The sequence below is a fragment of the Grampus griseus genome (genome assembly GCF_964374135.1).
Source record: "Grampus griseus genome assembly, chromosome: 1".
Classification (NCBI taxonomy): Eukaryota; Metazoa; Chordata; class Mammalia; order Artiodactyla; family Delphinidae; genus Grampus; species Grampus griseus.
The window spans coordinates 95,101,742-95,128,371 of NC_139017.1; the positions used below are offsets into that span (position 1 = coordinate 95,101,742).

General features: G+C 39.0%; 1 protein-coding gene across 4 annotated transcripts in view; it reads right to left on the reverse strand.

The window, feature by feature from the left end:
• Positions 1–26,630, reverse strand: part of CDC14A (cell division cycle 14A) — a gene marked incomplete at both ends in the record, with an annotated part of 163,767 nt that overhangs the window by 119,470 nt on the left and 17,667 nt on the right. For 2 of the 4 annotated variants that reach the window (XM_082669730.1, XM_082669729.1), the window contains 2 exons: positions 12,640–12,732; positions 26,009–26,084. In XM_082669730.1, the coding sequence (XP_082525856.1) occupies positions 12,640–12,732; positions 26,009–26,084 (169 nt within the window). Of the gene's footprint in view, positions 1–12,594; positions 12,733–20,130; positions 20,176–26,008; positions 26,085–26,630 lie in introns of those variants that run through there. The other 2 variants (XM_082669728.1, XM_082669731.1) reach the window with 2 other exon arrangements.

Genomic DNA, 26,630 nt, shown 5'->3' on the forward strand with positions numbered 1-26,630 from the left:
ATGAAGACCTCGAGCTTGGAGTCTGCATTATTTCTCACACACTGTTAACACAAGATCAGTCACCTTGGGAAGCTGAATTCCCTCCACAGTTGTCTCCTATCTTGTTCATTCCTTATTCCTTAAAACAACACAGACAGGCACTATGTTAGGTACCGAGGATACAAATGTGAGTAACAGTCATTCCTCTACTCAAGGAGCTCATTCTAGTAGGAGAGAGATGGCAAAGCAAGTAATAGCAAAGAGCTCATTCTAGTGGATTATATCACACGTAATTAATTACAAGACAAGGTGAGAAAAGCTATAATTAAGCCAGGTTCTGGGTCAGATAATAAGAAATGACAAAATAAACAGTTGGGAGGAGAGGAGAGGAGACTGGACCAATTACGGAAAAAACATCAGAAAGTTTCTCTGAGAAAGGAATTATGGGGTGTTTTTTTTAATCAATTTACAAATTTCCCAAAGTAGGCCCCACTAATTGACTCACACACGCACTCACGAAAGAACTTTAAAGTCTGATTCATCCTACAGTATGTATCTTCACACAGAAAGGCTTGTCTGTCTGCTCCTTAATTTGAAACTATGAACCACAAATGTTACTCCCCTATTAAATAATTCTCTCAGGTACTACAGCAACTCTAAATATCTCTTTCAGGCTGAACTTACACTTACCTAGCCCGACTATTTACTTTAACCGTGAATTTGCTGACTAACTACATCCCTCGCTTTAGGTTCTCATCATAAGAGCCTGGTTTTCCATAATGAAAATTCAGAAGCCCTCTAAGCATTTATTATGGAAGGTGAGAGGGGGTGGACACCAGGAAGCAAGGCTGAGGCAGAGGCACAGTGAAGGAGAGAACTAAGAAAGATGCAGGGGCAGAGTGGCGCTGACATGGGACCTAGTAGCCAGCATGGGCACGGTCTGAGTTTATTGCCGTGGTGACCATATTTGGGGCACTAAGAGTCTTAGGAATAACTCAACACACAGCAACCTCAACGGAGCTGCAGTTAGCTCCTGCTTTATTTAAAATTTCAGAAAGTACATGTGGAGAGGGCTTTTCAGTTATTAGTTCACTGTCCATAATGGGGACAGTGGGGAAACGGCCACTATTTTATTCACTATGTCAAATAGAAAAGAAAGACTTGAAATAAAATTTACATAGATTAAAAGTATGCATTCAAAAACACTTACAAACCTAAGGTTTAAGATGAGATGTCGTGAGGTCGATAGGGCATCACATATCATGAGCACAAATTTAGAAACTAAACTGGACAGGCACTCACATAACAGACCCAGAGGCAGGCTCAGCGCTGGCTCCTCAGGGCCCCCAGTGCTGACCCAAGCACAGACGTTTCTCATTCAAGGTTGTCCCCAAATGAATAAATGCACATTTGGGCTGCCAGGAAGAAGGGGATACGTAGGAGAGGAGTTTGAGGGAAACACAGTGATTTAAATGGAAGTGCGATGTGCAAAGATAAATTGTATTATTCGAGGGCTTAAAACAAACTCAGCTTTTTCTAATAATCAAGTAGCAAATGAATGAAAATCATGTGGGAGCCAGCTGTACATCTTGATATTTAGAGAGAGGCACCTCTGAGGAGTTCAGGACACTTAAAATTTACTTAAGCTGTTTGCGTTAATTGTAGACTAACCCAGATGGGCCAAACAATCACCTGCATGTTCAGTGTCAAAATCGATGCCCTAAAAAACATGCAAATACATTTCAGATCTAAGCACAGCAAGCAGATTCTCCAATGGCTGTGAGCAGCAAAATCAATTTAATGGATAAAGACTTTTCTTTAATAAAATAGGACAGAATATAAAACGTCAGTATACCTCACCCACTGTAAGGTAAAAATTGTTTCATGAACCTTTTGTTTCAATTATTCATGTGAATGGTATGTGCATGTCTCTCTGTGTGTGTGTGTGTGTGTGTGTGTGTGTATGAGTATGTGAACTAAGCTGCAATGTAAAATATGTTTCTTACTGTGGATTATAGTGAAAAAACTTGGAAAACCCAGTCCTAAGATAAACTACTTCACGTCACTCCTTGGTTCTCCTGTTTTTCTATCTCCTGTTTTCTATCACTCCTGACACTTAGAACCACTTTAGGACATTCACAGACATCACTGAGGCGAATGTGAGGAAAACTGCCATTTCACCTGGCTGCTACACAAACTTATTAGGGTGTTAGCTCCATCAGCCAGAATTAAAGCTTAGATGCTGCCTGGAAGAGAAACAGCATGACCAGTGTATTGGAAACATTGCTTTCCAACTGGAACATCCTACCCTTTCACACTACATGCTGTTTTGAATCTTCTGCAGAATACTGTGGTTTAGACACAGTATTATTACAAGACTAGCACTGCTCAGGTATGTGCTGTGGGTGGATATACCTCCAACTGAGAACTTGGCGGAGGGTTCTAGTCTCTCTCTTTCACTAACTGGATTTGACCCTGGGCAAGACACTTGACCACTCTGGTCTCAGATTCTCCATCTGAGAAAGCAGGACTGGAGCAGGATTTTTTCTTCCTAGTCAGTTTCTTACAGAGATACTTCAGTCATTCTGCAAAAGTGAGTCTTTTGGGTTTTTTTAGCACCAAGTCACATGATGATAATGAATAATGTCTTCAGGGCTTTCAGTGTCTCTTTTCTAATTTTTTTCCATAAAAAATGAATACAGTTGGGCTTCCCTGGTGGTGCAGTAGTTGAGAGTCCGCCTGCCGATGCAGGGGACACGGGTTCGTGCCCCGGTCTGGGAAGATCCCGCATGCCGCGGAGCGGCTGGGCCCGTGAGCCATGGCCGCTGAGCCTGCGCGTCCGGAGCCTGTGCTCCGCAACGGGAGAGGCCACAACAGTGAGAGGCCCGCGTACCGCAAAAAAAAAACACAAAACAACAACAACAACAACAAAAAATGAATACAGTTAAATCTTTTTAATGCAACTGATGGAAAATTTTTCCAGTATTCTCCTTTTTTTTTGAGCATTTGAATTAGTTCTTATTGAAAAGTATATGGAGAGTATAAGGACAACTGTTAAAAAAGTAGTTGACATTTTTAAACAACACCTTATATGCATAAATAAGGATTTTCCCCTACTGAGAAAAACAGAAATAATGCTGGGGCTAAAATGAAGACTATCATCCATAATACTGATTTCAAATGTTTATATATATTAACAAAGTCCATTTCAGTTCTAAAATTTTAGAGAGCTATTTAAAACACCTTATTTTACTCCATAAATTTAAAAAAGTAATGCCTCAAAACACTGTGATTCTTGTTGTTATTTCTATAATTAGTACTGACTTCCTAATTTATTTTTAAGCACTCCAGCTTTTTAATTACCCCATATCAAACTTTCAAGAATCGTGGAAGATAACTTATTTATCAATGTTTTTATCAATGTTACTAATGTTTATTTATCAAATAAACATTCGGTCATTCATGCAAGTATTCCCTGAGCACTTAGGATGCGTCAGACACTGTTCTAGATGCTGGGGCTGCTGTGGGGAACAAAACGAAATTTCCCATTCCAAGCATTAAGTAGGTACATCCCTGGCTTCCCTGGGGTCGCAGTGGTCGGGAGTCCGCCTGCCAATGAGGGGGACACGGGTTCGAGCCCTGATCCGGGAAGATCCCGCGTGCCGCCACAACTACTGAGCCTGCGCTCTGGAGCCGCGTGCTCCACAACGGGAGAGGCCACCACAACGAGAAGCCTGCGCGCCGCAACAAGGAGTTAGACCCCGCTCACCGCAACTGGAGAAAGCCCGCGTGCAGCAAGGAAGACCCAATGCAGCCAAAAATAAAATAAATAAATTTTTTAAAAAAAGTACATCCCCTGAATTCAGTATGGAAATGAAACAAACGGACATAAGCTTTTCACATAGAAAGTATATGCCTTTTCAAGGCTACTAATGAGATTCAAAACTGTGTGAGCAGACACAGTATCACCCTTGAAATATACTGTCCTAAATACAGTGTGTGTGTGTCTGTGTGTGTGTGTGTTTACAGCACAGAGGAAACTTGTTAGTAGGAAGAAGGGGGGAAGAAAAGACAGTTAAACTTGAGAAACAAACCTTCCACAAGTGAAAAGCAAACAGCTGATTTCTCTAGCCCACAGCTAAATGAAACATGCAAGGAGAGTTGAAAAAGATAATATCGCTCTATCCATATGCAGAAGATTAACAGAATTTCCAAATTCAAAGAGTTTGAAATTGAAAATGCTATATGATTTTAGGGAGACTGACCTGCTTAAAGACACCAAAAATGCAAGCCTGAGAGGATAAAAGCCTCTCTGGCCCACTTGCAGGCACTAGCATTCTTACCTATCAAGCTATAAAAGGAAGGAATTGCAAACGGGAAATTGCCCTGCCCCAGCCATAAGCCACTCCTCCCTTCCTCTCCACAATTTCTATAAGCAGAAGCAAACGCTACCTGGTAGGTTTACCAAGAAGCCACAGAGGTTGACAGAACACTGGTAGCTGACATCCACTTTATTACTATTTTAATAAATATTTAAGGTAAACACCTTTATTATTTTGAACCAACTATTTTCTTGATAATTTTACCTACATTTTAAATAACATTTGTTTAACCTATAGTTTTTTTAATGATAATTTAAAGCAGTTCTGAAATTGCAATTTATGGATGAACTGTGAGTCAGAAATAAGACAAATTCAGAGTCAGTTGGCCTCGTTTACCATTTTCCAATGATTTAAACACACACACACACACATTAACCACTTTTAAATAATACTGTCCCAAATATAATTTTTTGTAAAATTCAGTAAGCCACTCAGTGTTAAATAATCAATAAGTCCATTATCAGCAGTTCCAATCAACCATCTCTGTATTCAACCACACAGAAGTACTTATTAATACAGCATTTTGATAAGTAACAGAACTTAAGGTATACGGACTTCCTAATTTCTTACAGAAACTTGGACTGGTGGATGTGATTTCTAGGGGTCTACATCTATTGAGACAAATTAGACACAGGGAAATGACTTCTTTTTTTAAAGGAAAGAGACTGATAGTAACTTTTCAACTTTTAATGGTCCAAATACAGTAATAAACAAATTTAAAAAACACAAGCTATTCAAAAAGTTAATAAACCCACAAATAAAACTACAGGAATAATCAACCTAGGTACTAATCATTAAAAAATGATTAGTAAAACAATGAAATATTTTCACCAATTAAATTTTTATTTTTTTTATTTTACTGAAGTATAGTTGATTTACAACGTGTTAATTTCTGCTGTACCAAAGTGATTCAGTTATACATATATATTCTTTTTCATATTCTTTTCCACTATGGTTTATCACAGAATATTGAATAGAGTTCCCTGTGCTATACAGTAGGACCGTGTTGTTTATCCGTCCTATATATACTAGTTTGCATCTGCAATTCCCAAACTCCCAATCCTTCCCTCCCCCAGCCCCACCAAGTAAATTTTTAAATCTTTAGTGTTTATCCCCATTATGCAAAGGTATATAACACTGAAGAGTGCACATGATACCAAATTTAGTGGAAATTGGCTGAAATATGGTAATATACTCCAAGAGCCTAAAGTTATGCTGATTTTTTTTTAATCTATTAATCACACTTCTGGCAATCTAAAGGCAAAAATCCACAGAAAGAAGCATTTACAGTGCAGAAAGTTGTTTGTCACATTATAAAAAATTTTGAAAAGAATCTAAAATGTTAAACAATGGTATGTACTCTAAAGGGAATATTATTTGGTCACGTAGGTAACAAAAAGGCAAAACATATGTAGGCCAAGGGAAAAAAGGTTCACAAAACTACACTGCAATTATACCTAAGTAAATAGTTCAAACTTAGAGAGATATAATTACAAGAGAAACTTTCTACTTTTCTTCTATAATGTGGTTATGCCAATTTGTTAGATTAAATTCATTAAATTATCCTCTTTTCAAACTAGATGTTTAAAATAATTTAATCATTTCCCAACCCCTCCTATCCTCCCCAAAAAGCATCCTCCCCTCCATGCCATGCCCCCCATCTGATATTCCCTTCCCAACTTGGCCTACTGGGGTTGGTCATCCTTGATCCCTCTCAAATCTCTCTAGGTTTGACCCTGGTCCCCCAACACCAACACCAGAAGGCAGGGAGCTATTCACCTTAGTATCCTCAACTCCTAGAACAAGCCCTCATGTATGACAAGGCCTGGAAAAACACTTGTTGAATGAATTTTTATCCAAATTTGGCACTTATTACTACACACTTTTCCCAAATTACTTGTTGCTCATCTGTTCCCCTATTCTAAAGCTAGGCATTCATCCTTTCTTCGTTTTTTCTTTCTTTCTTTTTTTAAAAATTTTTATTTTATTTCCCAGAGCCCACCACAATGCTGAGTAGAGCTCATGTGAGCTAAATAAATACTCACTGAACTAATGAATACCTGAATACACATCTGAAAAATGAGAAATTCATTTGCTTTAGACAGGTTCTTCCTTTAGAATGCAGATAACGTCCTGGGAGGGGGAAAAAAACTCATACACACACCTTCACACCTTCCAGTGAATTATCCCAAGCAATCATCACATTAACAACCTTCTGAGTGTTACTGAGTCAAGGGAGGATCTAAGTGTGAAAAGGGATGGAAAGGAGGGAAGACAAGCAGAGAAAAAGAGGCGAGCAGCCTTCGGCTCTTCAGGCGAAGTAAGACAATGGCTCAGAAAGAGATTTGGAAGGCCACACAACTTTCCTGCCTAGAGCACCAGCCACTCCTAAGTGCTTAAAATGCCAGGCACTGCCCTGACACCTTCATGAGCATGACCTCCTTCAGTCCTCACTGCAACTATGTTAGGCGGAGTGTTATTATCTCTGTTTTAAAGATGGAAAAAAGAGGAGTTTGGATGAGTTAAATAAGTTGGTCAAGACACACAAAAAACAAGTGAATTCAAGGCCAAGCCTGTGGCTCTGCTGAAGTCTTTGCTCTCAACCACTACACCAGATGGAGAATGGCTTCTCTGCAATTAGTAGTAGACTTAGAGGTATAATATAACTGCTAAGGCCTTAAGTATGGTCTACAAAACAAATAGCAGACATAGATATGGTTAGAAAGTCTACAAACCTTAGCCTTGTCATCCCTGATTCAGACATGACATCTGGTTCAGGCCAGTCCCAGTTAATCCATAATTAGACCCCTTATTTAGCAATATGAGGCCTTAACAAGTGCGTTAAGGAACACACAATGTGGTAACCAGAATCCTCCACATAGCTGAAAAAATTCTTAATTCTTTAACTCTGAATTATTTTCCAATCCTTCAATCATCATGGCCTGCTCCAAATTCTCCTTGATCTCTTTACCATAGTTCTGTGAACCGAAAACAATACAGAAACAAGTGAGGATTTGGTCTCTAAGCATGTGGCAAGAGCCTAATTAATTCATGATTTTAATTTTTTAAAAGTTATCTTCTTCAAATTCATATGGGAGTATTTTGGATGCTATGATAATCTAAGCATCCTAACTTTAAAACAGAAACTGCACTGAGTATTGTCCTGGAAGGGAAACAGCTTTCCAACAAAGTTGGTCTGTTCTTAAAATCTGAGCCCTCCATCTCAAGGAGCACAACGTCACAGCTTAGGGATAAAGAGATGCTTCATGAGTGGGGACTGCCCTGAAATGGGTGCCTGTCATCTGCTGAGCGTCACTGTGATCTCCAGTGGCCACATCATTCCAGCAACTCTGGCTTTCAGATCACCCACAGAGAAGGGTTTGTGGATTTCCTACTGAACATGACATTCTGTATTTTATCTCCTTTTTGATACTCATGACACCTCTAGGAGATAAAACATAAAAAGGCTCTCCCTCACTTACAGATAAGGAAATAGAAACACAAAAGCTTCTGTGACATACTTAAAGTCATGATCTAACAGAGAAACCACAGGCAAAGCCCTGACTCTAGGTACATAGTGTCTGCACAAGATGTCACACTCAAAAGCAAGGGATGATAGTTGTACAACAATATGAACGTACCTAATACTACTGAACTATACCCTTAAAAATGCTTAAGATGCGTCAAAGAAAAAAAGATTTTTGGTAACTATGTATGGTGACAGATGTTAACTGGATTTGTTGTAGTGGTCATTTTGCAATTATTTGCAGATATTGAATCATTTTGTTGTACCTCTGAAACTAATACGTTATGCCAGTTATACCTCAATAAAAAATAAAGAAAAATTATTAAGATAGTAAATTTTACATATAGTATTTTACCATAATAAAAATAATTGAAAACAAAGTTTATCAAAAAAGAAAAAAAGAAAGCAGCAAGATAGTGATGTGACTTTGTATACAGGTACTGTCCTTGGTCTATAACCTTTGCTTTGATTCTGCATCTTTAAAGATCATGGTTGAGGGACTTCCCTGGTGGTGCAGTGGTTAAGAATCCGCCTGCCAATGCAGGGGACACGGGTTCGAGCACTGGTCCAGGAAGATCCCACATGCCGCGGAGCAACTAAGCCCCTGTGCCACAACTACTGAGCCTGCTCTCTACAGCCCGCAAGCCACAACTACAGAGCCCAAGTGCCACAACTACTGAAGCCCGCACGCCTAGAGCCCGTGCTCCACAACAGAGAAGTCACCGCAATGAGAAGCCCGCACATCACAACGAAGAGTAGCCCCCACTCACCACAACTAGAGAAAGCCCTTGTGCAGCAACGAAGACCCAACGCAGCCAAAAATTTTTTTAAAATAAATAAATTTTTTAAAAAAAACACAACATGGTTGGCTCAATCATTACTGCAAATATTTCTGGTAATGAGGAAGACATGACTTTAAACTTTATGTCCAATTTGATCCAATTTGATCATTTTCAGTTTCTCTCTGAAGTTACCCAAAGAAAGTCACCTTCCTTCTTTCTTTCATATTTTATCATTCCATTATTCATTCATTCAGTAGATATTTATGGAGCACCTACCATAGGCCAGGCACAGTTCTAAACTGATGCTCAGTGTTCAAGCACTGAAATAGTTCCATTCCAGTTGGTAAATCCTCCAGTCCCCTCCAGGCTGGCCACCTCGTCTCTTCCCTGAGGCCCTGCCCCCGACCCTGGACTTTCCCATGATTCAGCACAGCAGAAAGGCCCCACTGTGGCCAGTTTCCAGTTCAACTGGTGAATGCCTGGGTCTAACCCCTGATTAAATAGTTTATCACCTCCTAGACACAGCAATGAACAAAACAGACAAGGTCCCTACCCTCTAGCCTAGGAAAGAAATAACAAACAAGTAAATACACAAATGAACCAGATAATTTCAAGTAGTAGAGTACTACAAAACAAAGACTAAAACAGCAAAGGGCTAGAGGGTGACTGGAGGTGGAGGAAGCAAGGTAAAACTCAAGAGAAAGTCTCTCTGAGGAGGTGACATCAGATCAGAAGGAAGAAGCAATGCAAGGGTCTGAGGTAAAAACCTGAGGTAAGAGAGAGAGAACAGAAATATCAAGGCCTTCCGGCAGGAGCACACTTGCGATTCCACGGCTAGAAGGCCAGCGTGATGGGAACATCTTTGAGTAAGGTGATCACAGAGGGAGAAAGGGCCAGATCAGGAAGGACCTTCATGGCATTGGTAAGGAGGCTGAATTTCATGCCAAGAAGAGCGAGCGATCATTAGACAGATTTGAAAGAGGGCAATGATCTAATTTATAGTTTTAAAACATTACTCTGACAATTGTGTAGCAACTGGATTAAAGGGAAGCAAGGGTGTGAAAAGGAGACAATGTATGAAGCTGTGGTGGGCATTCAGGTGAACGGTGACAGTGGCTTGGACTAGGTGATAGCAACAGAGAGGGAAAGAAGTATTCTGACTCAATATGTGTTTTAGAGTTAGAAATTACTGATGAGTATAATGTGGGAAGAGGAAACAACAGGAATCAAAATGACTACTATCCTTTGATTCAGTAAGTTGCTGATGGTAGCTCATTTACTAAAAAGGCAATGAGTAGGGGAATAAATAGGTTTGTGGAGAGAAGGAATAAAAAATTCTACCACAGTAAATGTGACATATCATTTAGATATATTATGTGGTGCTATCAGACAGGCAGTTAGATATTTGACCTTGATAATAATCCTGTGAAGTAGACCAGAAAACCCTGGTATTAACCAAATTTTACAAATGAGAAGAATAAGGCTCGGGAAAAAGGCTTGTCTTAGTACAAATTAGTCGTCAGTGCCCCTTGATAGAGGGCTGATACCACATATTAAAAAGAGGAACACCTTCACAGCTGGGGATTCTGAAAAATACACATGTACATAGCTCACCCCGTTTGGCTACACGGCTACTCCAAAAGTAAAAGTCTTTTATGTCCAAGAAGATTCCCCCAGGAGATTATGACTTACCCAAATAGCAATATGTAATACATATGAATCTTAGCTGAGATGTATGTATAAGGCCATTACTGTCTTCTTAAAATACGTGAGTCAACTATTAAATGCATACATATAATACAAAGTAAGGCACAAAATTTTCTTTAAGGAAAGTTTACAATTCCTGGTTCTCATTTTTATTAAGGGTTGTGTCAAAAAGCTTTCTGGGGAACACATTTCTAAAATTTGAAAAGAAAATCAACTGGGAAATGACTAGTAAAATAATAATTACACTGCCTCTCAGGACCGTAATCAGCATTTAAGACAAGCTCATGCTGCCCTCAGCATTTCCTCAGACTGTTTTTCTTTCATTTGGCTGCTTTAAAGTGGTGGAAACTTCTGCATTAGAAGATATATTTTATCCCCAAGCTCAACGCATCTATTAGAACTAAACTTCCATTCAAAATTCCAAAGGTGCCATGCTGAAATTAAGGAAGACACTAAAAACAGGCATTAAGAAAGAAAATAAGAGAAAGAAGGGGTGAAGGAGGGGAAGAGCGGGGAAGGAGCGAGTAGCAAATGACCTCTTCCTGATGGCAATCCCTGGGACAAAGTACTGTCGAATAACATGCTCAAAAACATCACAAAACCCCTCAGGAAGACAGGCTTGTTTACGTGGCTTGAATCCAGAGGTTATTACAGACTCTCCATAATTTAAACACGGTGTCAATTATCAGTTTCAAATAAATAGTAATTATCAAAGTGAAAAATAAGCATGCCTGCTTAATTCAGCTTAAACCAGCACTTCACTGAACCTTCATGCCAACAGCCAGCTTTTCATGCATGCTCTTAAAATAAAAGCAAGAGCCTGGCTGGCGCTACAAATAATCCTAGTACCCTCAGAATTGGAAGGAAACTTAGAGGTCATTATATCCAACCCTCTCATTTTACAGATAAGGAAACTAAGTAAAGCTAAGAAAGATAAAGTGGCTTACCCCTCATCACAGAGCCACTTTAGGATGAAAAACTGTGCTTCTGATTCTTAGTCATGATTCCAAATAATATAGCATGCTGTCTATGGAGCAGGAAAGAAAAGTACCACAAGGGATGGCCCAAGGCTTTGCTGTAGCCACATCCTGATGAGAAAAGGTGGACAGAGCTGGGCATCTCAGTTATGGAAAAAAGGCCCCGGGCTGCGGTCTGGCTGTCAGTCTGCCACTATCCTCAGCCTACACCCTGCAACAGCTGACAGTCTTTTCAACAGCACAGCTGGGCTTTTTCCCCCAAAGCTTTTGGGTTGATGTGGCAGAGTTTGATGTCTAGTAGCTGGTGCCTCCTTCCATCAAGGTCTTCAGAAGGAAGCCGCTGAAAGGTCATGCAGCAGTGAGCTTCCAGGCTTTAGAGAAACACCGAACTTCCTGAAGGATGAGAGGGAAAAGGACACCTCTCTCCCCTGCCTGCCCAATCCCAGTATATATAGAAAATTCTAGAAGTATTCACAACAAAATTGTGTAGCACATGGGCTTCCCTGGTGGCACAGTGGTTGAGAGTCCGCCTGCCGATGCAGGGGACACGGGTTCGCGCCCCGGTCCGGGAGGATCCCGCATGCCGCGGCGTGGCTGGGCCCGTGGGCCATGGCCGCTGAGCCTGCGCATCCGGAGCCTGTGCTCCGCAACGGGAGAGGCCACAACAGTAAGAGGCCTGCGTACCGCAAAAGAAAAAAAAAGTAAAAAAAAAAAAATTGTGTAGCACATTCATGTGGAACTCACATTTACATTTTCGTGCCTACAGAGAACAAAATTTCTAATCAAAATTATTTTTGAAAAGTCATGTCTAGTCATTAGGGAAGTTGCAATATAAGCAGGATTTATATTCAGTTTGCTTACTGCAAACACTTGTATAGATAAATAAATGGACTGATAATAATGGTGATCCTCCCCCATGCAATCAAGGATTTCCTCTTATCCCCAAAAAAAGGAAACCATTAAGTCTTTAATAATCTTCCACTATATATTTTTTTCCTGTAAATGTCCTTTCTGGGTATTCTTTTTATTAAAAACACCTATACAACTGTGGAATACAAGCTACACATTGCAGTCCCAAGATTCTCTCATTAGCTAATGGAAAATAAGATCCAAGAGTAAACAGATGATCAATACTGGTCCACACTTTCCATTCCAAATCAATTCCCAAGCTGCTAATCATCTTCACCATCTCCCAATTGCACTGAAAAAGTGGCCTGGATTTTATCTGACAGTGTTAGCACTCCATTGGCCTGATTATAGAAAATAATCATGAAAAAAGTACTTACGGCATAAGCACCTATCAAAAATGCTGCATTTGCTCTTTTCCGTTGGTCAAAACAGGTGTAGTGCACAATTTTCTTTCGTGATAAACTGTATGACTAGAAAGAGGGAATAAAAAGAGTTCGTGTAACCACAGAGACAATTCACAATCAGTGAAATTTAACAACTTTCGACTTCAATTTCTATGGCATTCATACATAAGTTGTACAGGATGGAGGGATACTAGCTCATACTTTTTACAGCTCAATCATAATGTAAGAATTAGAGCATACCAAATATATTTCTCTCCAAGAAAGGAGACTGATACAATGGGAGATAAATTATTGGCATCTTTATTATAGCAGGAATCATTTTTGAAGATTTACTCTTGATCTTATATGTAAAGTCTATTCATCCTTTTTCATTCCCTAACACACCACACCCACTCCCAGAAAATTTATCTATGCTTTTCATATTACGCCATTTGTTTTTAAATGTGTCAACCGATCTATTTTCCTCTCTAAAAATTTTTAAATGTCTATATGAACCAGAGCACCAATATTAATATTTTCTTTTTATAATGTTCTATTAAAAAATCTCCTTTTAATTACCTGAAAATAAATGGTTAATGGAAAAAAATGAACCATCAAAAGGATTATGTCAGCAAACATCTTAATACAATAGCCATATATTAAATTCATGGACTCAAATGAACAGTTATTAAGCACCAGCTGCTATACGCCAGGCAATATGCTGCATGCTCAACTAAATCCAAAATAAGCGACATAGTATATTGTACGCATGCTAAACATGAAAAGAAGGTAAAAACAAAAAGATCTGTTAAAATGAAATCAAATTATTAGTAAAAGTTCAAACATAAGACAATGAAAACATGATACAACTCAATGAAATCCACTCCATTTCCTCATATTTCAAAACAGTTATATGGTTTTCCTCATATTTCAAAACAAATGGTTTTCAAAATACAGACACATAAGTACATTTTCATATTTATCTATAAATTCATACCGACTAGAAAAAGGCAGCTTTTTATACTCTACACACTAACCACAACCCGCAAAATATCTGCTTTTAGAGCCCCCTTAAAAATGTAAGAACTCAACTATATACCTTTCTTTACCCTGCTGTTTTCTACAAGGAAAAGAAACTCTTCTAAAACTCTGAAGTCCATTCTAAGATGAAACAGCAACATTCTGGCTTTAATGTGTAACCACAGAAAACATAGTTCTATGCATCATGGCTGTAAGCCTAGAAACCCTCACCGTCCCAAGTCAGGCATTTCTTTGATAACCAAGAATCATGTTCTGAAAATGGCACTGCTCTTTTTTTTTTTTTTAATTTATTTATTTATCTTTGGCTGTATTGGGTCTTCACTGCTGCACACGGGCTTTCTCTAGTTGAGGTGCGCGGGCTTCTCACTGTGGTGGCTTCTCTTGTTGCGGAGCACGGGCTCTAGGCGCACAGGTTTCAGTAGCTGTGGCATGCAGGCTCCGTAGTTGTGGCTCATGGGCTCTAAGGCACAGGCTCAGTAGTTGTGGCACACAGGGTTAGGTGCTCTGCAGCATGTGAGATCTTCCCAGACCTGGGCTCAAACCTGTGTCCCCTGCATTGGCAGGCGGATTCTTAACCACTGCGCCACCAGGGAAGTCCAGCACTGCTCTTTTAAGTTGAACTTTGAAAAATAAGTGTTTGCCTCAAACCTCCTTGAGGTTTGGTCTCTTATTACCAAAGTCCTTATTTCCAGACAAGCTTACTAAAATACCCCTATGATATAAAGTTTAAAAGAGTACATTTAAAAACAATAATAATAAATTTTTTTTTAAAGAGTACATTTTATTCAATTCAGGTCAGTGGAGTTAAAGCACACAAGTTATCTAAAGACTTCAAGGTCACTATCAGTGGTGTTGACACTTGTCTACTTGCTTTCTCAATTTGGAATTGTTACCTGCTGGACATTTCTCATTTGTTTGTTTTTGCCAGTGATTTATCTCCATCAATAAGTTATGTTTGATTTATTGAAAGAAGGATCAAGGCTCTTAAGACCTAAGCTTCTTCTACGGTCTCTAAATCCTACACTACCTAGGGGCTTCCCTGGTGGCGCAGTGGTTGAGAGTCTGCCTGCCAATGCAGGGGACACGGGTTCGAGCCCTGGTCTGGGAAGATCCCACATGCCGCGGAGCAGCTAGGCCCGTGAGCCACAACTACTGAGCCTGCGCGTCTGGAGCCTGTGCTCCGCAACAAGAGAGGCCGCGATAGTGAGAGGCCCGCGCACCGCAATGAAGAGTGGCCCCTGCTCGCTGCAACTAGAGAAAGCCCTTGCACAGAAACGAAGACCCAACACCATCAGAAATAAAAAAATAAATAAATTTAAATTAAATCCTACACTACCTAAAGACTGCCTTACAGAGGCCATGACCCCGTTAACATGAGTCAGATGGAACACAAGGACTCAGCTCTTCTGGCTCTCAGCCTCTCACTATTTTCATTTCCTGGATCCCTGACACACCTCTGAGGAAGTTTAAATTATCTGTTTCGATGCCCTTTTCTACTAAGAGTTTAGGTTTCATAACAAGCTACTCTTATCATTAAATAATGTGGAATTAAATTTATTTTACAAATTTACTCACCAACAGTGACAAACTCCTATTGCTGTTTTTTCATCGCCAATGGTCTTTACTGTTGGATTGTTTTTGAACTTTTTGTGTTTGCTTCTTTTTTGTTTTTCTCTCTATTCTAAAGTATACGGAATGCAGAGAACCATCCTACAATGGGAACCGTGAGGACAGAATTCTGAAGGAAACTTTCTTTTCACTGTATACTTATACATTTTTTAAAGTAAACATAATACAAATTAAAATTTTAAGGGAAGAATTTTTTTTACCTTTACAAGCTTTCAGAAATTATATCAGATAAAGAATATTCTTCACAAAATCTACCTAGAAATTTTAACTATTTTAAAATACCTGGACTTCCCTGGTGGCGTAGTGGTTAAGCATCCGCCTGCCAATGCAGGGGACATGGGTTCGAGCCCTGGTCCAGGAAGATCCCACATGCCGCGGAGCAACTAAGCCCATGCGCCACAACTACTGAGCCTGCGCTCTAGAGTCCGCGAGCCACAACTACTGAAGCCTGTGCGCCTAGAGCCCGTGCTCCACAACAAGAGAAGCCACCACAATGAGAAGCCCGCGCACCGCAACCAAGAGCAGCCCCCACTCGCCAAAACTAGAGAAAGCCCACGCGCAGCAACAAAGACCCAACACAGACAAAAATAAAAATAATAAATTAAATAAATTAAAAAATAAAATAAAATAAAATGGAATACCTCCTGTTGGAAGCTGCCTACAGGATGCAAACATAATTGACTTTTTTTAAAACATCTGTCACCCTACCTACTCACAAAATTTTTTTTCTTGTGATGAGAACTTTCAGGACTTACTCTCTCAGCAGCTTTCACACATGCAATACAGTGTTATTAACTGTAGTCACCATGCTGTACGTTACAATAACTGACTTTTTAAAATGAGAGTTCTCTATCTGACTTTCAGGAAAGCTTTTAAAACTCCTAGCATTTACCTTGCTTAGGGTTAGATATTTTGGAATTCAAGTGTTTTTCTCAGCACTGCAAGTCAAGAAATGATCTTCTGTTTAGTGAAGCTTGGCCAATATCTCCTAGGTCAGATCACAGAGAGGTGAGTTCTCACTCAAGGAATCAAAACTAATTCAAAGTGAAGGATAACAAAGAATAATCTTATATATTACAAGCCTTGTCCTAATTTCCCTCCCTGTCACAGCCAGGCCTTCCTCTTATGGGTCAGCATATCCCAGTCTTGCAGCAGTAACGCTGTTCAACAGAGGAGATATTCTGGTACTAGGATGAAAAATTTCAGGGATAACAAAACATTTTGCCAATCGTTTAGCTGGTGCTTTATATGATTGAGTTGATCTACACAACCTCTTTAACGTTTTCTCCTTCTAAATATTAAACATGTCCTTATCTTAAAAACAAAAACTACCTATTACATATCAAAGCACACTGATAACTAAAGTGCCTTTAGAGGAACATTTGGCTCGTCCTTCGAGATCTTTCATATGGAAGAACTTTACCATGCAAGAAAAGAAAGTCCTGCAGACAATAGGACTCTATTTTATAAATGAGCCCCGTAGATATTTTTTCAAGTTCTGCTGTAGTATCAGGAGAATTCCATGCCTCCAAACTGGACAGTTGCCTCTTCCTTACCTGGCTGCCACCCCTACAGTCTGGTGTACCGGTCACACCCTTCATGGAGATTACTTGCTAAACCATACCATCACCTCTGGCTTTTAGTGAGCTCCTTGCTCTAATACAGATTCTTTCTGCTTTACATGAAAAGCTTAGAGATTACAAAAACACTGTGCACAATAGCAAAGTAAAGTTAGAAATTGGTAAAACAAATGAATATAGTCTTAAATATAAAGAGGAGGATGTCACAGAAGGAATGCTAAGACCTCTGGACTATTTGTCTGCTCTGCAGCAAGGCTGCACGTGACCCATTGCAAATTATAACATGCAGCCACTATCCACACTATATTGTAGATTTCTATCTGGAAACTGGAGTATACAGCCTTGTGAATCTTCTTAACCTAAGTGGACACAGCCAGCCCTCTATAATAACAACAACAACAGTAATATTTATTAGTCACTTGCTACATGCCATTATTTCTCAAAGCAGTAGGACAGTGCCAAAGGGGTCCAGTTTGACCAGACACAGAGTGACTCCCAAACCAAAGGTCCTGGGCAAGGCTGAAGTATAATGAGCACGCTGTGTCTCTCTTTTACCAAGAGAACATAAGCCTGGAGCCATGGAGGGCCTGGCTTAACACACTTGGCCAATGGCTCCCAGGCCAGATGAGAGAGTTGAGTGCTCTCCACAACTGTGGTAGACGGGAGGAATCCAGAACTCTCTCACTGAGCTTGATAACTTGTGTGAACCTTAATTCTCAATTATAAGGCCATAACAAGTTTCACGGTTCAAAATTTAAATAATTCTCAGGTTGAACTGGTCAATAATTTAAAAACTTTTCAGAAATAAAAAACAAACTAAATTTCTATCTAAATTATATTACCATATTGTATTTCATCCTCTTAACAGACTGATTCAGAGTCACCTAGAGAGCTCATTAAACCACAGATTGCTGGGCCCCACCCCTAGAGTTTCTGATTCAGCAGGGAAGGGCCAGAGAATATGCATTTCTAACAATTCCTTGGTAATTAATACTGATGCTGCTGGTCCAGGGACCACACACTGAAATCCACTGTGCTAAGATATTGCTAAATTTTGGAAAAGAGTGCATGAAAATGTGGGAAAAGGCCCCATTCCTGGAAATGCTCTATATGGATCCTAAAATACCGTCCATCTGGTCAAGTAGCCCCAAAAGACACTTAAATTCTTTTAGGAACTCCAAATCATGCCATGTGACTTTTAAAGGTATGTTATAGAAAACATATTTCCCCAGATTCCTCAGAAAACTTTATTACAATTTGTAAATTCTTGCATTCCAGCTGATAACACCTAAGGAAAAAGTTCCTTTAATGTTTCAGTAACTAAGCTGCTTTAAATGGTGTTATTCCAGGGCTTCCCTGCTGGTGCAGTGATTGAGAATCCGCCTGCCAATGCAGGAGACACGGGTTTGAGCCCTGGCCCAGGAAGATCCCACATGCCGCAGAGCAACTAAGCCCATGCGCCACAACTACTGAGCCTGCGTTCTAGAGCCTGTGAGCCACAACTACTGAAGCCCACGTGCCTAGAGCCCATGCTCCACAACAAGAGAAGCCACGACAATAAGAAGCCGGCGCACCGCAACGAAGAGTAACCCCCGCTCGCCGCAACTAGAGGAAGCCCACGCACAGCAACGAAGACCCAACTCAGCCAAAAATAAATAAATAAATAAATAAATAAATAAATAAATAAATAAATAGATAAATAATGGTGTTATTCCAGAGGTTCCAAATTCAGATGCTCTCAGGGGCCAAGAATTTAAAGTGGGTCAGCTGGGAAACTAGAAAAGCATGCCCTACCCAATGCAGACCTAGGTCTCATGCAGGAATCTGGGCCCAAATAAGATACCACAATATATAAAAGAAGCCAGAAATCTAAAATTTAATGAAAATTTTCATAAATTACAGATGTTGACCATAAATTCAAAATTTTTAAACAGCATTCATGCCAAAAAAAACCATGTCTGTGGACTGAAAGCAGCCCATAGGCAATCAGTTTGCTGAATCTGAGTGCTGGGATACTGCAGCTGAAGAAAGTTCTAACGATCCAATCAGCATGAATTGAGCACCTGTTGTGTGTCAAGCACAGTGCTGAACAACATGGTAACAAGGGAAGCAGAACCCCAGTCTCTAGCCTTCTAAGTGCTCAAAGTCTAATGAATATTTGATGCTAAACCAGGGGAAAATATTAGCCAAGGCTTATTACAAATGGAAGAGAATAACTACCTAGGGAGGCATTCACAGCACAGCAAGGTCCAATGGAATGATCTTAATTACAGGTACAATAATTGTTTCATTTAACAAGGTAAAAAAATAGTAACTAAAAGATGGGATTTAGTAATGAATATCTATCAATTAACATAAGCAAACCTATGGAAATTTCCAGACCTGTACTGCTTACCTGAGTGAGAATTAAAGTTCTACCACTCTTACGTAAATCATGACAAGTGTGTAATATAGCATATAAATGTTTGATGGTACTTGTAAACCCAAGTACAATGACTGCCATTTTAGAAAAATACAAACTAAGATGAGGATATTGACCCCAGACAGACATTTTCTATCTCAGAAAGGAAAGCTATGTGAAAAGTTGCATTCTAATGGGATCATTCCTGGTGAAAAACAAGCCACCGCAACTCAGACAGAGAGAGAAAAGGATGACATGCTACACAAATCACAAATACCCTAGGCTATCCTTGAGTTATGGTGACAGACACAAATCATGCACTTGTTCAGTTTAGGTCAGGAGACCACAAACTACTTAACCATTCAAAATTAAACGGTGATGCAATTAAGCTCAAAGCCAGAAAACAAAGAGTTAATGGCCAATTTAAACAAAAACAGATTTTGGGGGCAGCCTTTCGGTAAAGTTGTTTGCCATGCTTAAAAGTAAAATCTTCAAGTCGAGTGGTTAGAATGGGATGTTTAAGCTGTGTCATTCGGCCTGATTAAGCTAAGGAAGACATTAGTGCAGCCTGGATTATATGCCCTTTAATAAAAAACAAACTGAGCCCATGCACTTCCCTAAACAAGCAAGCTCGGCCAATGATGGTGGTCAGATTAAGTAGATTACAGCACAGGGACCGTGGTGACCAAGGCATCATTCTCTTACAGTGACTAGGCTAGCCCAGTAACGGCCGCAGCAATCAGCGTCTCCAGAGCAATCAGTGGTCATTCCATTGCAAAAGCGATAAAATGAACAGGTCGTCCTGTGAGCAGCCATGACCTCTACATGTTTTACCTCCAACTTCCCCAGGAAAGGGATATTCTTGAAAATTTTCTTTGGCTGTACAAAACAAAATACGGTTTATGTTTTCATTTAAAGCTAAAATAAAACAGATCGAAGAGTTTATTTAAAAAGAAAACGGTGTCTCTTTATGGTCCATTTTGTTTCAAACCCAGTATGTTTCATTTAATGAAATGGCACCTTTGATCAAAGTAGGAGTCAAAACATCAAGAAAAGTTGCTCATAAAGGTTAATCGATCAGGCTGAGAATATAGTTGAAGGTATTTGGGGATTCTCTATAAAAGGGGGTTTTCTTGCCTGAGGCTTCTGAATGGGCATAAGGGCTCCAGGCCTTGCAAACTCTAGGTAAGCTCACTCCGGTGGGAATTAACACTTTTAGCACCCCTGAAACCTCTTTAAACTACATGAACACTCTCCAGAATGTAGCTTGCTCTTCTTCCCCCAAAAGCCCATGAACCTGCAACAGAAGATAACCTCATGAAGAAATCTTCAACATGTTTTTGTAGTTATAATAAGAGGGTGGTCTGATCACTGTATCAAAAGAGTGCTTGTGTACAACCACCTGATACCGTGGCAGGTACCTGGTTACCAGATAGGATTACTGCACTGATTCATTCAGCAACAAGGACATTCCCTGAGCCCCACCATCTGCCAGGTACTTTCAGTGCTTTAATATAATCATCCATTTCACCATGCCCCCCTCCCCTTTTTGCTTTTACCCTGAAAGGGCCATGTTTTGTACATTTAAAATTACCTTTCTGGCAATATTCTTTTAAATCTTTCTAAATTGTCCCCAAGATTACTGTGATTGTCCTGTTGATTCATAAGAGCAGGTATTAAAAAAAAAAAAAAAATCACTGCCCTAGAAAACGTCCCCTTTTTTCAGAGACACTCTTTTTTCCCGCAGGCTGGGGTTTTATTTTTCTCAGAGGAAAAGTGAAATCAACAGTTAAAACTGTGTTGATTATTTTAGAAAAAGCCAGTTCAATCATATTATGTTTATAAAACTGTCAGATTATTGAATCAGTAATTGAAAGATTTTCTTAACTGATTAACTTTGAAAAAGGTACTCTGCTTTTCAAAATACCACTACCTTGTCTTTAATTACTACAGTCTTCTCTTTTAGAAGCTCATATATTCCAGCCCAGTGTTCTTAGCACTGTCTGTGCCAAAAATCCCTTTGAGAACCTATTAAAAAGTTATGAATCCTCTCAGAAGAAAAATGTAAATACATACAAAATTTTATATATAATTTCAGGAGTTTATGGATTCTTTGCAGTATAAGATTACAATAATGGGTCTAGCCTATCAATCATTGATGACATTTTAAATTAAATAACATACACAGTTTTGCAAACTGTCCTCACTTCATTAAATCTTCTTCTTTTGACTGATTCCCTTATTATGGTAACTCTTGACCAGAAATAGCAAACTACTACCTATTACTGTATAACTCTTAATACTTGCATTTTTTAAAGTATAGTTTAAAATGAGAAACAGGGTTTTTGCTGGTGGTAGTGGTTTCTGATTTTCGTTTTTTAATCTAAGTAAATGTGTAATGGATAATTTTCCATTTTAATTCATATAATTAAAATGAAGGCCATTGGGAAAAGAATGAATACAAATACACACACAAAAAAAATCAGTAAATCATCACCTCAAATCATCAACTTTAAAAAAAAACCTTTTAACATATAAAAAATAAGAAAAAAAAATAAGAAATTTGGGTTTGGAATAGAATGTACTGTAAAATATTACCTATCTACCTAAGGTATCAAATAAAGGGGAAAAAATAATAAGAGGTTTACTGGAAGAAATAAAAATTTCCAAAGTAGAAAATAAAATGCGCCTCACAGAGTTAGGAAACCACACAGAAAAAGAATTCTAAGAAGTTCTTTGTTAAAAGAACAGAAGTTATTTAAGTTATTTTAACAAAAGTTATTTGTTAAAATAATGCCAATTATTCAGAGAAGCAAAGGAGTTTGAGGACCAAGTCAGTGGCATCAGATTGGGTATTTAAGATGTCACTAGAGCAGTTTCAGCACAGTTAGGAAGACAAAGGTGGGAGAGCAAATGATAAGAAATCAGTGCGAAGTAAGGATGTAATCATGCTGAGGGCAGGATATTGAAACCTCTAGAGGCAAAAGGATGGAAGAGGATCTGTAAGTCATGGGGATCGTGATAAGGCCAAAGCAGTTTCTGTGTGTTTAGTGACCCTGTGCTGGACACTTGGAGACAAAAGTCTCCATCTTTTGATAAGGCATGCCTCCATCCTCTAGGAGCTCAAAGTCTAGTGAGAAAGATAGATGCAATTGAAAATTACAAATTATAACTGAAATTATTATTTCAATTAAAATTAAAATTACAACTCATCAGTAACAGAGATCTGCACAAAGAATTACAGGAAAACAAAGGAGGCACCTCCCACTTTGTCCAGCAGCACAAGGAGATGCTTACTAGATGTGGTGGTGCTTGCACAAGGTCTTAAAGAATGAGGAGTTATCAAACCAGAGGGCAAGGGCACTCCAGCCATACTGGATGTCACACGCAATTGTGTGGAGCAGCGCTGTGGTTCGGGGTAAAGTTCAAGGCTAGGAGCAGCAGGGGTACTGCAATCTTCAGTAACTCAGTAAGTTAGTGCATGAAGTCACCCACTGGGAAGATGCCAAGGGTGGGAGTTGTCAAAGTGAGCAAGACAAAAGGCATGGAAGTATGGTGCCAAAGGTCTTACCAAAATGAGTGACTGTGGGCTGCAGACAAGAGACATCGGAAGGGAGCTGAGAGCCTAAAAGAATAGGGAAACTGAAGGCCTGGAGATTACACAAGGATGAGAGAGACGATGTGGGAGGCGTGTAACAAGGAGGGTACATTCAAAATCGGAAAGGCTAGAGTCTGGGTTCCAAGAGGCAAAGCAGCCGGAGTGGCAGGAACGGTCACTGGAGTAAAAAAGAAGCAGAGGAGCTATGAGGCCACCACGGGACAACAAGGGGAAGTTAGTCAGGGCAGTGCAGTGGGTGAGTGCAGGAAGATGATAAACCAGAGGCTGCAGCTACCAGTGAAGGTGGAGAGAAGTGTATGAATGATGCAGTCAAGGGCCTGAAAACCGGCTCCGACCTTACCCTGCAGCCTTGGGCAAGTCACATGCCTCTCCTGGGCTTCCCTTTCTGCACCTATGAAATCAGGAGCCTGGACTAAATGGTTATTTGGATTCCTAAAATGATATCAGATAGCTTTCGCATATGGAAATGATAGCTATGAGGCTGAGAAGGTGTTCGTAAACTTTGCTGAAGAACTGTCTTTATTGTATCTCCTATCAGAATTCACGAATGTTACCTTAGTAACTTTCTTTTGTATAGGACTTCAAAATTTACAAAGCTCTCTTACACATATTTTCTAACCTCTGTACATATATAATCCTAACCACCTTTCTGTGAGAGCTCTATAAGCCCTATTTTAGAGCTGAAGAAACAGATTCTACAAGGCTGAAGCGACTGCAGCTTTGAATTGGTAATGTAAGTCTTTTTCTCCTGATAAAGAGATTCTACTTGGTATACTTTATTGAGATAACCCATGACTTACTAACATTTAAAACTCATTCCCTCAGCAAGTAACAAGGGTCCCACTAATTGTACTAAAGCTAAAAAGGTCATTCATTCCAGGCATCCATCAGATTACCTGATCACTGAAATGAACAGAGGGGACTGTCTGAACTTTATTAAATTTGTATAATGTTGAAAGAAAGCTTTGTAAATGAAAAATATCAAAACAAGTCCTTGTATATGCTTACCCATACTGTTTAGTATAGACCATGATAGTAAAATAGTCTTAATTCAATCCATCTACTCTTATGTACTTGTTATATAGAGCACTGAGTCAGACCAGAAAATTTGTTTTCCTGATAATGATTCCTTTCTCTTCAATCATTCCAGATAGCAGACAGGTTCCACACTGTTGATTATAATACCCAGTTCATACCAACTACATACTAACAGGACTAATCAAGAAAGTGAAGAAATTCCTAGGTCCTCAAAAGGAAGAAATGGCTTTTAATTACTTATGAATTATCCTTTCCTTGTTCATTCATCCATAAAAAGTCCATTTAATATTTTTTATTAAATCCTTTTGGGGATATTATTTGCTTCCTTGGTGATTACAAAAATTTTAACTTTATCTTTTAAATGATAGGCAGTAGCTTCTTTTCTGAAAAATGTAAGTAGGTTTAGAAATTGAGTTATTTGTAGTGAGGTGGATGGACCTAGAGTCTGTCATACAGAGTGAAGTAAGTCAGAAAGAGAAAAACAAATACCATATGCTAACACATACATATGGAATCTAAAAAATGGTTCTGAAGAACCTAGGGGCAGGACAGGAAGAAAGACGCAGACGTAGAAAATGGACTTGAGGACACGGGGAGGGGGAAGGGTAAGTTGGGACGAAGTGAGAGAGTGGCATGGACATATATACACTACCAAATGTAAAACAGATAGCTAGTGGGAAGCAGCCGCATAGCACAGGGAGATCAGCTCGGTGCTTTGTGACCACCTAGAGGGGTGGGATAGGGAGGGTGGGAGGGAGACGCAAGAGGGAGGAGATATGGGGATATATGTATAGCTGATTCACTTTGTTATGAAGCAGAAACTAACACACCACTGTAAAGCAATTATATTCCAATAAAGATGTTAAAAAATAGAAAATGAAATTTAAAAATTTAGTATGAATAAAAAATAAAATTTTTTAAAACTGTAAGTAGGTTTAGTTAAAGGAATGTACATACTATGTATTTCTGAGCCAGACACTACTTTAGAAATTAATCCCCTAAAAAGTTGATTACAACAGATCTTATGTGATTTTTGACTTTAAAAATCTCTCTTTGGTATCATTCCATGTCCATTTAGCATTTTGAGATCAATGGCAAAAATCTGTGAATTCATATTTTACAGGAAATTCTCCATGATAGACTGTCTTTTATACCTAAGTACAATAAAAATCAATCAAATCAAAAGATTATCATTAAGCAGGTAATATATACAAGGCACTGCACTATGTCATGCCAGAAACATTTTACCCAGCAGAAAGATTAAACTATCCAAGCATTATAATTTAGTGGTTATCCTCAAGAGCATGCTGTGTAGATTTCACCTTGCAAACTGAAACATTTAAGATCCCCATTTAGAAAATTGAGAGAAAAAGATAAATATTTCTTTCTATGTGATGAAGTAAGTTTACCAAAACTAGGAATATAGATGTCACTCTTCCTCATATATGCTTAGAATTTAAGAGGGAAAAAAAGCCACATGTAAAATTTAAAAAATAGAGATGAATAGTGAATGTATGACCCAAATTTTGTCATAACAGGTAAAATCCATGCTCTATTGCTGCTAGTTGATCAATCTCACTTGGCTGTTAACTCTACAGAGGTGACATTCAAGAAATACACAAAAATTTCAATCTTGATCAGATAGAAAAAGCTTATGCTCCAGAGCTCCTGCCGTGCAATGATGAGCCAGCCCCCTTCATCGCCTGGTAACAGTGTGCAGAAGTGGACCTGAAGGTTTCAGAAAAATCATCCTAGGAGGGAATTTGATAAACTCATTAACAACAACCTGAAAGGATTTGAGTTTTCTTTCTTAGATCACTATTTCAATGACTTCATTCAGCTCATGTTTCCATTGATCCTGAAAAATGAAAGAGGTTAACATGTCCTTTGTGGGGTAATCAGGTAGATCAATTTCAACTTCTAGGTGAACTACTCACTTAAATTTCCAAAGATCAAGATTACCTAACTAAATGGTATATGCACAGCAACCCCACTCGTTAGATTTCACAGTTCAAATTTTTAATACCAAAATATAAACATCACCACAATACTCACTTTTAGTTTCTTGTTTAGTTTACAGCAGTATCTGTACACCATTGCCAAGTTCAGAGGTCCAAAATCTGCATAGAAACTGAGATTTTTTTTTAAGTAGTATTTAGTAAAGATATTTTCAGTAACATCAATGCTCATTTTTATTTTCATTAAAGTTACAGTCAAGTTTCAATTATCTTTGGGAATAAAGGTTAGTATACGACTGAATCATAATAATCCAAATAACTAGTGATTTCACCCTGCCAATGCCCTCCAGTTACTATAACCAGTCTCGTAACAGGGAACTATTTGGACAGTTTTGAGTTCCACCTCCTTTTATCTCCCTTCCAGGACATTAAGTAAAAGAATTAAAAAGCAAGCACTGAAAGAACCAATATGAACAAAACATATATGTGGCCTACACTTCCTGGTTTTATTTATCACCTACTTAGTCATAAAGCACATGTACACTAAGTTCTAATTCCAACTATTCCACTCAAACTTTGCTATCAATTTTCAAGTATCTTAAATCCAGTGGTCTTATTTTCAGTTTCATTCTCCTTGGACTTTCTGTATTATATAACACCCTGGCTCGTCTCCTTCACTCCACCCCTTTACATCTCCAGGATACACGCATCAGTCTGCA